This window comes from Simochromis diagramma, unplaced genomic scaffold, assembly GCF_900408965.1.
Source record: "Simochromis diagramma unplaced genomic scaffold, fSimDia1.1 OVJJ01000321.1, whole genome shotgun sequence".
Classification (NCBI taxonomy): Eukaryota; Metazoa; Chordata; class Actinopteri; order Cichliformes; family Cichlidae; genus Simochromis; species Simochromis diagramma.
In genome coordinates this window covers 4,794,894-4,807,483 of record NW_024386772.1, presented here as the reverse complement: position 1 = coordinate 4,807,483, position 12,590 = coordinate 4,794,894, and the positions used below count along the sequence as shown (strand labels likewise).

Genomic DNA, 12,590 nt, shown 5'->3' with positions numbered 1-12,590 from the left:
TTTTAAACATTTATGGGGTGCATGCATTACAAGTAAGGCATTAACATATCCGGAAAGTTTAACCTCTTCTCTGCTCCCTGGCTCCATTACGAGTAGCAGAGGGGAACGAGAGAGAGGACAGTTGACCTCTGCTGCCCCCTGTGTTACAGCTGAAAAACAACAAGGGAATTTTCAATGAGGAGCAGCAGCCAGATTTGGATCAGAGGAATCGGAGCCAAGCCACCATGCAGGATGAATGACAATCAGCTTGTATGTTAGTGATGAAAGAGAGAAACCCAGAGAGTATGTAGTACCAATAAAAACATACATTATTAACTAAGAGGGACATAGAATAAGTAGTAGTGACAAAAAACAACTCAGTGAAATAGGAGTTGTGATCACTTGTGGGCAAAACCACCAAAACACAGGAAATGTAGGTATTTCAGCAAAATTGAATAATTATGGGTTGGACTTAATAAAAATGATATATTCTGGGTTAATCCAAATAGCTCAACTAATAGAAACACAGCTCAGAATATGATGTCAATGTTGAAATATCCCATTTCATGAACAATCATTTTGATAAGGATTTTCATTTTTGGAGGTGCAGCCTGTACTGTGAATGCTTAAAAATGAAGACACAGTGAAATTAGTTCAACAAACAACATGAGTTTTAATGAACAGTTCCACCTCTTACCTCACAGAAAAGAGTTAGTTTGTCATCAGGCAGCAAACCGTTGGCCTCATCCAACAGGAAGTCCCTCCTTATGAACTTCTTGAAACCCCAGTCCTTCCCCTGGACAAAGCGATACGCCCTCTGGCTCTCTGGAAAAGAAGACACACGGACAAACAAGGAGAAACAAGATTACTTGAAGACTTTCACAACGTGATTAAGCTCTGCGTGTGTGAATGTGTGTGCGAAAGAGAAAGTTTGTTATGAGTCATGGCCATAAGCAGCGGAGAAACAATGGCAAAAGAGGCTGGATGCAGGAAGTAATGCCTGCAGGGAGCTTTTAACACTTCAGAAGAAAACAGAATATCTCTCTCTCTCTCTCTCTCCCCCGTTTCACTCTCTCTATCCTCTCGCTGCCACATAAAGACTAGTGGTAAACATGAGACAGAACTGCTGTGCCTCTTTGGCCAAGAAGTGAGAAATTGCAGGGATCAAAGCAGTCCAATTATCATGTGTTTATGGAGTGCCAATTATCTCTAACAGTGGCAGGAAGGATTCTGTAACACTCAGTTGCACTACAAAGACACAGGAAAGGTGGTGGAGTTCTTGTGTGTACAACAGGCACACTGTGGAGGCGGTCACAGCTATCTACAGTCACCTAACAGTCACAAATACTCACATACAAGGTCAAAACATTAATGGCTTTGAACTGCGGCAGCTACAGAGATCACAGCAAATTAAAGCTAATTGCAGATAGAATAAGGCCAGCCGCTAACACATAAATTTTGCAAGTAACTGAAGCTCTGTTGGAAGAATAAGACACCATTCTTTGGAGAAATTACATCATTCACCATTTTGCTAATGAGAAGAAAATGCTTCCTTGAGCACTGTTCTGGGATTACTGAGCTTAAGCGACAGACCCTTTTTGTGCATGGAGCCATCACTGTCCATTCCTGTAAGCACAGACATAACTATATGACATGATACGGTACGGTAATATATTAAGGTTTTATGGCTGTTTTTTGTGCGCCTGTAAAGGATTAGATGACGCTACAGGAAAAAGCTCCACACACTACAATGAGAGTCAATAGAAATCAGTTTATTTGCCAAGTCCTTGTCATTTCTTCCCCATTAAGATCTTTCCAAGGATGCTCTGTAAGACACAATAAAAATGTAATCATCCATGCTTGAATTGTGCTGGCACTAAGCAGAAACAAGAAGAAAATTTAGTAAGGACATACGGATAAACAAATTGGCAAATTACCAGATGAAATTGTGCAATGCTTGGTCATACTGACAAGAGTATAAAAGCAACGTGTCCCCAGTCTCATTATAGTATATTAGAGCCACGCAGTTTTTAGGCAGTAGCAGTGAGAATTATTTCTTTTAATAAATCATAAACTTTTTTTTACGTCTTCTATTAATATTTGTTATGACAACCCATTTTGCCTTCAAATTGCCAGCAATTCTCCTGGGTACACTTGTGCATAATTTTTCAAGATAATTGGCATATAGTTTGTTCAAAGTATCTTCTGTGCATTCAGATTGTTTCAGTGACTTCTTCCTCTTCATGTAACCCAGACTCACTCCACAATACTGAGATGAAGGCTCGGTGGAGTCTCTGTGGAGACTATTACAGGAATCCTTTTCTTTTTTCGTGTCACTGAAGATAGTTCTTTATGACTCTGGCTACGGAGATGTACTTGTTATCATGCAACAGAACGAACACAGGACAGCCAGAACGCTCCCTGATGGTATTGGATGAAATACCACCAGGTATTGCAAAGTGCAAGAGTGTTTTACATGAACCTAAATAGACACATAGATTGTATAATCCCCCAAATTGCTTTGATAGATGTTAGTTTTGCACCGTTTTCCAAACACAGTCAGAGTATGTTCAGTTCATTATGACCCAATCTGCCAAGAGCTGCGCATTGTCACAAACTAACAAGATATTTAGCTGGGGGTAGTTTCTAACAGGACAGGTGCAGCTTGTTAATTGTAAAAACACATAGAAATGTAGGTCATACACATCTATGTTAATTGTAGGCCTACAGTTGCAGTCTGGTAGAGAGTTGTTATAATGCACACAGGATTCAGGAACTGACAGGCAGGACTGTAAACCAGCCGACAATAGTTCAACATTGAATTCTTTCGCATTCTTCTATAAAAATAAATTACATCACTTTAAACTGGAAATGCCTGATTGACAAACATTTATTTCTATACAAGTGTACAATTTTTTTCCCCACTGGATTTGTTTAGTATGGTCGACCACTCAAACAGCCATGTGCTAGAGCATAGCTTATGTGAATATAGTGAAAAATGCACGCACTGTCCATGGTCCTGAAATTGGTTCATTTAATACAGTGGACCCTCGCTATAACGCGGTTCACCTATTGCAGTCTCGCTGTTTCGCGGATTTCTTTTTTTTTTTTTTGTGCAATTTTGCGTTGTGTTCTGCCTCCTGATTGGCTGTAGACCATCGTCAATCGATCTCCTCCGTGCAGTGTCTCCTGTACAGTACAGAATGCTTTCAGCTTGTCAAATTTACATAAATCCTTGATCGCTAGCAGTGTGACTCTGAAAAGTGTTGTACTGTATGTTGGTAAGTTTTCTCCCCAACAAACACAACAATGCAGACGAAACATTTTGCAACGTCAAAGGCACCTGTGGTAGCATCTAAAAGGCAGAGGAAGATGCTAACCATCGCACAAAAAGTTGGACTTTACCTTATTTTTCAGACCATAAGACACACTGCATTATAAGGCGCATTAAGCAAAACAAAACAGTCAGATAAGTAAAATTTTTCTCAACTCATTCCTCATCGATGTTGGATTCTCTCGCAGCTGCTCAATTTCCCCATGTTCTGGACCTGAAAACAGGGTTCGATCTTTGGTTTCATTCTATAATACTGGACTTATTTTTCTACGACGGTTTGAACTTTGAGAGTGTTTAAACAGGAGAGAAAGTGTGAAAAGGTTCATGCCTGTCTGAGAAAAGTGTATAAAGTGTGTTGTGATGAGTTTTACAGCCTTAAAATATCTATAATAATTGTAAAAGAAATAACGCTGGCTACTTCGCAGATTTCACCGGTCACGGGTTATTTTTAGAACTCCCGCACTAAATGAGGGACCGCTGTATTTTGCTCCAAACTTTCGGACCAGTTCAAAACATCAATATGAAACATGGGTCACTATAAAAACTTCCCATGCTTGACATCCATCCAAGGCCTTATTATTTTCAGGATCGGGTCCAAAGTCAACATTGTCATCCCTCTGTTCTCCTCATTCTTCAGCCACTTTGAACCCCACAGCACAGCCTGTGGAATTCTTGCCACAGAAGCCCCAGCATGTTTAAAAGAACCAGACATAAAATCTGGCCCAGTGTTGGCAAACCTAACAAATAACTTTAAGTTGTATGAGTTGAGAGGTGGACCTGTGGCACTTCCAACACCTCTTTATCAGACTCTGTTGGTAGGAAACCACCACTACTAACCAGGATCTACCCTCAAGCTTTTGCTCTTTCAGGCATGCTCTGACACAGCTGGTAGACAATAAAAACCTGACCCTAGCGAAAGTCGTGAAGCTTTTTATACCAACAATGAGAACCATCAGCATCTATTGTCCAGACCTGGCCATGCATTTTCATTAACTTATCTGCGAACAGGTCACAGGGGCAGCAGATTAAGCAAGAACGCCCAGACCATCCACCTCCTCCAGCTTATCTGAGGGGACACTGAGGTGTACCCAGGCAAGCCAAGAGACACAATCTCTCCAGTGTGCCGTGGGTCTGCCCCGGGGCCTCCTTCCAGTGACCTGGACATATTGCATACAATGTTGATTTTTAAGAAAAACAGAGTCAGAAAATAGTGAACAGAATCCACCTATGCTTGAGTTCTTACAAAACAACTTCACAAATGTTTTTAATCTCAATCCAACTAATTTATTCAGTACTTTAAAAGGGTTCAGGTCATCACTGACATTTCAGACTTCTGTTGAACTTCCAGGCATATTACATCCACTTAAAGTCAACATTAAATTTAACTTTTAATGCAGATGACGAAATGTGCTAAAAATAACCACTGTATCACTGAGACCTAGTAAAACAACACAGTGAAAGTCTCGTGTTGATTCCAGCTGACTATAAGATACACAATTGGTTTTTTTAGGCGTGGGTTGCAGCCCTAAACAATTCCAAATATTAATCGAGCTGCATGTAAAATCAACTGTTCAAATCTGTCTTTTCCCCTCACAACTGCCCACTGCAAAGTATGTTTGATGTCCGGTCGAGCCATGAGTAGGTATCATCATCCTGTATTCTGCATCCACAGTCAGAATCTCTTTTGCTGATGTTAAAAAGCCTAATTCCAGCTCCATGTCCAGCCAGACTCTCCCAACAATGTCCAGAGGTAAATGTGAAAAAGGCTACAGCCACCCCATAAAAGATCATGTCTAAGGCTCATACATCTGCAGGGTGTGTAAACTTAATGTGTATACTCTTGCCACTTCAAACAAACTCCTCTCTAGCCTACTCTTGCATAGAAACCCCAATAGGAGATCTGCTGACAGTTCACAGTAGGAAGCACTAGGATGAAGTGTCAATGCTACTGTAAGATCCTGTGTCTAATCCCCTGTTTGGATCTGAGAGAGCAGGCAGCCAAAGAGGGGATTGGCGGGGGAGTGCAGTGCATATGCAGTTATTCCCACCACTGCTCATGCAGGGGGTCCTTCACTGTAATCCTCTGCCTCTGGAGGCTGTGTACGCAAAAGAAGCTGACAGGAATCCACATGCAAACCGATACACAAATAAGCTTGACTGAAAGTCAATTCACAAAATGTATTTATGCACTTTACAAAGCTACTTTATTCATTGTTCTCCCAGCTGAACAGTTACTCTAAAATCGACTGAGGGTTTGTTTTTTTAAGCCAACGGTATCTCCAGTAAAGTCTAGCAGGTTTGAAAACTGTGTCAAACTTTTGCTACACTGTACCTTTTGTGGCTGGGCTGAGACAAAGAATTAAACTTAATGCAGGTATCTTTCACAGGCTCTCAGTAAAATCTTCTTTCTTTAGTGACTTTCACCCACTCTTATGTCCTTTAAACATGTCTGATGGCTCTAGCATGTGTGACCCAGATGAAGCCCCAAAGCACAGAAGCTACTTGTGAAGTTGTGTTATTTGGGTAAGTAACAAGACCAGTGACGAGTGAATAGTTCCCCAGTGGCAGTATCTAAAGCTAATCTAGGGGGTGAGGAGAAAGGCTGGCAGCAGGAAGAGATGGGGGGGGGGGGGCAAGAGGAAGAAGTGAAGAGAGGTGAGAGGGAATGCTGAAAGAAGCCCCAGCAGACTCAGTGAAAAGAGAAAGAGAAGTGTGATTTCTTCAGTGTTCAGCTGTGACAGTGAGATGACTGTGGGTGCATGTGTGGATGCGTGCATGCATACAGGCACCAATGATGACGGCTTTGTGTGTGCTGAGCTCAGCTAATGCCATGCTATCATCTCCACTGGGGCATCAGAACACTGCACTGGCAGAGAATCAACTGCAGGTCAGATCGCTGGCGCTCACTCTTTCAGTGAGCTGGCCAAGGTGGTGGGAGTGCAGCCACTCTGCCAGAATACCAAAAAGAGCAGGGCAGCGGTGGAGGGAGGGGGGTAGGTAGGTGCAGCTGAGAGATCCGTACACATTTAGTGGAGCTACACATACCTCTTAATGTTCGGGGAAATTATAATGAACTTGTATGAAAAAACAAAAACACACTTATAACAAGTATGAATCAGCGACAAGTGGAGATAATTGTCAAGTTTTTAACAACGCCGCAGTTGCACTTCGATATTTCACTACCACTGAAATTTCTCACCCTGCCAAAAGAGAATCTAAGGTGATGCTGAAGGTGAGAAAAATGATGTCTAAACTGGCGACAGCGAGAGAAAGACTAAAGGGGAAGCCAAGCCAGAGTATTTAGGTGTGCAGGACATCCATATTCAGGCAGAAAACTCAAGGGTACGATTGGCACACAGAAAGAGAAGGTCGCCAGAAGACAAGCTGGCATGTAGAAAAATAGCAGCTGACAGAGCAGCCAGAGTCAACATCTCTCTTGGTGTCTGTCACTTTTCTGGACTTACTTTTTACCACTCAATTTTAGCAAAACCCCACTAAACACAACTTATAATTAACAACAGACTATACTGATCCATTTTTCATGCATTGACTGTTCAAGGACAATTAGTCTTGCCTTCAGTTAGCAGTAATGAGCATTCTACTAGCTTTTATAAAAAGCTGAAAAATCGAATGTAAGAAGTTGCTCCCATTTACACACTGATTCAAATTGGCTGGCATAAAGAGATATAAATGTGACAGCTGTTCACACAAGAAAATCTAACCTCTACTAAAGATCGAGCTCTATAAGCTAATGTCAGCACAAACTTGTCTATTGACATTCTTGCTAGCAATGTCAATACAACCTGATTATATAAAGACTGACCAATAACTTCTACTCTATTACACGGTGCTCCACTCCCCCCACACAGAATGCCTGATCGCCTCTATCAGTCACTGAGGGCAACAGACTCTGACAAGTTCACATCCACAGCTTCAGTTAAATGAAACCAACATTTCTCATTCTTAAATTACAATATAAAGCAGACCACAGCCAACACACATGAGCTCACTTAGCCTTTGGCTACAACACAACAAAACCATTGTCTGTAGGGGAGATTTAACATGGAGACCATTTGAATACAAAACAGCTTGCGGCAATGGTTGAGAACTTTCCATCTCTCCTCTCTGAGCTGTCAGAACAGGAGTCTGCAGGGGGGCAGCTGTTTTCTCTGGCAAAAGGGGGGGGGGGGGAAGGAGTGTGTGTGTGTGTTGGGGAGAGGGGGGTGGGGTCAAAAGACAACTTACAATCCACCCAGTAGCCTCAGAGGGAGAACCAGCACATTAAGCAAGAGAGAGAAATGATGTGGCCAAGTCTGGTGTAGGAAAGGAGGGGGGGTCTGCTGCTGATATTTGAATCCATCTCCATTATTAAGTACAGACCATCAGAGGATCCACAGCCAAACACCTTCTCTAGTGAGAAGCTCAAGGGCTGACTGATGCAGATCGGGTGTTTCATTAGATAATGTCAAGCAAATCAGTCATAGTATATCCTACACCTCCTCTTATGTACTGCAGGAATATTCATATTTTCCATATAAACAAACCCAAAACATGGGAATGAATACATCTGTAAAAATGGAAAATCTAAATATGTCTTTACTTCTCCAGTAAGCTAAAAAATATATATAAATGGAAGCAAAGTTAAGATACTGGACTTACTCTACTTTAAGTTCTCACTAGTTTTTCTAACCATTTCTTCCTTCTATTCAACTATCCACATTAAAAGAAATATAACCCAATAACTATTATATTAAATATGGTCCCTACAGGAACACAGTATAGAGGCAGACAAATCACTGTCCTGCCACATAAACAGTCCACAGCCGCTCAGCTTTCTTAATTAAGCCAATTTGTTTTTATTTGACTTTTTTTTTTTTTTCCTAGAGGCCTGGATTAAATTGGATTCTAAATGATCCAGAACCAATAGAGCAATCTTTACTACCATATTCTTAGACACAGTGCTTGCTAAAGTGTCACAAATATGCTGGCAGTTGGGTAATTTTCTCCATTGACAATGCAAGTGCAGTGGAGAGCCCAGGTTTCCCCAGGGGGAATGTGGGAAGATTGTAGGAGGGCATATGGCAAGAATGGGATGGGGTGTGCACCATGGAGCATACCATTTATTACAGAAAGCCCCTTGAGACAAAAAGAGAGCAAGAGAGTCAGAAAAAGAAGATTCTTTTTTACTTCACTTGGCATTCCCAAAATTCAGGTTTTCTCTGGCGATTTAAGGGAGCAATATTACCAAAATTGTAAGGCCTTGAAATTATACATCTCCACAGTCTAATTATTACTTCTACCAAAGAAAAATCCTCCATGCAAAACTAAACTATCGATCACAAAATACCTAATATCCAGTATAAGCACTACAAGAGAAACTCTTCTTCAGTCGGCCACTCAGAATTAAGATTTAGTTTTCAAATAGTGATGGAATTAAAAAGGATAAAAGAGAAAGAAAACGAATTTGTGAGTGAGAAAAATGGCAAAGGTCTAAGTGAGCAAATGAGGTACCTAAGTTCACATGGGGGGGATGTTTCTCAGCAGGAAAAATGATTTCCCTTTCTACACAACCTGCACCGCAGGGTGTTGTACACAACTTCACTGCATATGCCTCTCATTCAAACACATTTCCGCCTCCCACCTCTTCTCGTCTCTCTACCTCCCTACCCACCCGCCCCGTCTTCCCTCCTCCATGCTTCCTGTACAGTGAGCTGCAGGGTACTGGGAGAGAGGGAGGCAGCCAAAAAGCCTGATAACCAGGAAGCGGTCACATCTGGCCCTCACTAATTCAATTCCACACAAGTTTGCTTTTCCTCCCCATAACATAACCTAATTAAAAATAAAAAAAGGGAATTGGAGGTGCATTCACTTCCAATTTATCAACAGGGAGTGAGGCTGTCGAAGACTTCTAAAAAGGTTGGGTCTTTTTTAATTAAAATCAAAATTGCCCCACGCTACTTTGAATTATATATTTACCAGAAATGAATCCAACCGGCAGTGATTACACAAGCCCATATGGCTATCAATACCTTACGTTATTAGACACACTTGGGGTATTAGACACACTCTCCACCTTCTACATTACAAATTTCAGTGCCCCAAAGACACAGGTGTGACAAGAGTTTTTCATTTTGAAACTCTTAAACTTTGAGATATCCCTGGCTTTGTGCTGAATATAAAGTCTATGTGGACAGCTTAGGTTTCAGTAATGAATTTGAATATATTTTTCAGTGTCAATTAGAACAAGTTAGGATTTCAGAAAATATAAAACTGTGGACTCCCATGTATTTTTAAATGCTTGTTAGTCTTAACTTCTTGTGCAGGTGAGGGAGGGGTCATGTGTTTATTATCATGTCAAAGCTCCTCATATAAAACATAATGTTACCACCTTGATCACCTGTATTATAAATATGTTTTCTTTCATCAGTGTGTGCAATGAACTTGCAATCTTGTTGCTTTTCAAATAGTTGCTTCGAGGACAGGGTCTAAGATCCACATGCAGACAGTTGGTGTCTTTAAAATAATTTGACTGTGTCAGTCTGAGTCACTAGAAATTCACACTAACAACTTAAATTGAGAGTATAGCCAGAACCTCATTCAGAAATCCCTCCACAAATACTGACATAGTTGCTAGAGATTGGCCATTTAACTGCAGACTATGCTTTTATAGGAATATAACCAAAATGCAACCAGTTGGCAAAACTGGTGTCTTATTGCAAAGAGATGCATCGCAGATGAGTTGTGCCCAGGTAGACTAGCTCAGATTGATTGCAATGTGTTGCAATCTGTCTGTGTTTATGAATTAAAAAGGAATTCCATGCTCTTCGTAAATCTGTCTGAATGTGGCTGCAGTCAGTCTGAGTCAGACTGTGACTGTTTGGAGACAGGTTTTCTGCTACAAAGTGATCTGTGCAATCACCTTGTGACCAAAAGGAGTCACCTAAAACTTGAGGATGTTGCACACTCAATCTCTGGTAAGCCAACAGGTCGTCACGCCTACTTGAAATCAGTCACCAAATTTGAAAACATTCACAAATCAACGATTTTTTTTTTCCAGTCCAAGGAGGTTTTCCTATTTTGACTGAGCCATAAGGCTATATAAATAAAACTGACTGCCACTGTTTAGGGCCTGGTGATTCTGACTTACCCATGGCTTTGGTCTCCTCTCCCTTGGCATTGAGGATAGAAAACTTAAACTTGGCACGCACTTCACTTTTTGGGCAGCTAACCAAGAGGAGGTAAAGTGATAAATAGTCTTTGCTCTCCTCATCCAGACCTTTAGGATTCACACGCAAACACCTAGGGGAAAGAAAGGGAAGAAACACACTAGTGAGACCAAAAAAAGAAGAAGAAAAAAAGGACAAAGGGGGAGTATCAGTTCCTGGAAGTATCTGTAATATTTGTAAGTGACAATCTGATTATTCTTAGATGAAAAGTATTGGAAATTATTGACAATGATTTTTACTTTTCATCTGATATGTACTTTAAACGGTCACTTCTATGCTCCACTTCAGCTTTTAAATGTGTTTTATAATGGCACAAAAACGTCTTCCTCATCAAACACAATCAATTACTTAGTCGATTTATGTTTTAGCCAATATGAAGCAATTTCTCTTGATTTCACAAATTCTCAAACAAGTTGTTAAAAATCGAATAATGTCCTTATTCACAAAGCAACATTTAATTGAAGCTTTAGACTACATCAAAGCACAGAAACCACAGCAGTTAAGGCTACTAAAGATCTGCTTAGCAGCAGTCTCAGACTACTCTTCATGTCCAAAGCTATTGTCACCAAAACCCTCCAGTAATCAAAGGAAATGATGCTCAAAAGTAAACCTATAATCTGTCTGGTGCACTATTATGTTACTCTGACAATAAGCCAGACAGACTCACACTTGTAACATGGTTTCAGGGACAGTGAGACAATACCACTGTGAGGTAACCCACTGCTGTGCCATGGTTGGTTAATGATCCCATACACTTAAACAAAGCCACAACAGCAATAACGCAGTATTATAACTCATAAGGATCAGGATCCGTCACAATTTGCAGGTTATTGCAGGTAAAATGCCAAGCACAGTTTGGATGAAGACCTGTTAGGTGATCACCGTGTCTATGTTTGATTCGATTCTGACCAGGAGGAGCAGCGATTCTTGTGACATGCGGCTGTCTGGGAAGACTGACAAATCTCCAGAGGCGCTGTCACGGCATAAATTCATCAGATAAACTAAAAACATATTTTGACATTATGACACTTGTGAATAAATAAAATACATAGGATTTAATATATTTCCTAGTCACTAATTAACCACGGTATGCATTAAAGTGGAAGCTATAGCCATTAAAAGGGTATTTTTTTTAACAAAGTAGGAAGCAAAGCCAATATAAAGTTTCACTGTACTCACAAAAACCCAATAAACAACACCTGATTCTACTACTCCCAATCTCCCCTCAAAGTCTTCTTCTTTGCTTCCAGCGAAGCTACTTTTATTACAATGCACCTGAAAAGTCATGTTCCAACACCTCACACGCGTGCATCAGGAGTTCCACCTTTGATCTCAAACTTGTGCAGACTTCTGTGTCAAGCTGACCCAACCTTTATGTCAAGGATTGTCACTACTAATATGAGCCATTTTCAGTAGAAGTACACAGTGTCCATGGTGAGATCCGTGATCAGCAGTAAGCTCTTTGGGGTATTTTCGTTTTTTGTTAGTTTTTTTTGTTTGTTTTGGGGGGTTTCCCTTCCCCCCTGTGCTTTTGGGTGGTTTGGGGTTTTTGGGTGGGTTTTTTAGGGGGACATTTAACCCAAGATCAGACCGACTGTTGAGGGCTTCAGCAGTAATTGAATAAGGAGCCTGAGGGAGAGCATTCAGTGCAAACTCATGACCTGTGGTGCGTGTCAATTGTACACCAATGCACACAAACTGAACTTTGGCCACAAGCACAGTCATCACTCATCACCCGCCATACTTGTCAGATCTAGATCCTTTCGATTCTCCTCTTCCACAAAAGCAAATGCAAGTTGAAGATCTAGAATCCTTCACAGACGTGAAATTGGTCTGAACAGCAAGAGCATCCTCGAAAAAGTAGTGTTACAGGCGCTGCCGAATTTCACAAGCAGACTGGAATCGGCCAAATTGAAATGAGGGTAAATCCAGCAGAGTTTTATAGTCAGTAGTGGTACAACGTAGTTGAGCAAAGAGCAAAGAGTCTGAGCTTTCCTAATATTTCAATATGAAACCGCAATAACTATAAATAAACATCAGAAATCTAAAAT

General features: G+C 40.9%; 1 protein-coding gene across 5 annotated transcripts in view; it reads right to left on the bottom strand.

The window, feature by feature from the left end:
* LOC120741429 (speckle type BTB/POZ protein) overlaps positions 1–12,590 on the bottom strand; it is a 95,143-nt gene that overhangs the window by 33,163 nt on the left and 49,390 nt on the right. For all 5 annotated transcript variants that reach the window (XM_040044355.1, XM_040044347.1, XM_040044372.1 and 2 more), the window contains 2 exons: positions 10,461–10,612; positions 677–804 (listed from right to left, as the gene is read on the bottom strand). In XM_040044355.1, the coding sequence (XP_039900289.1) occupies positions 677–804; positions 10,461–10,612 (280 nt within the window). The remainder of the gene's footprint in view (positions 1–676; positions 805–10,460; positions 10,613–12,590) is intronic.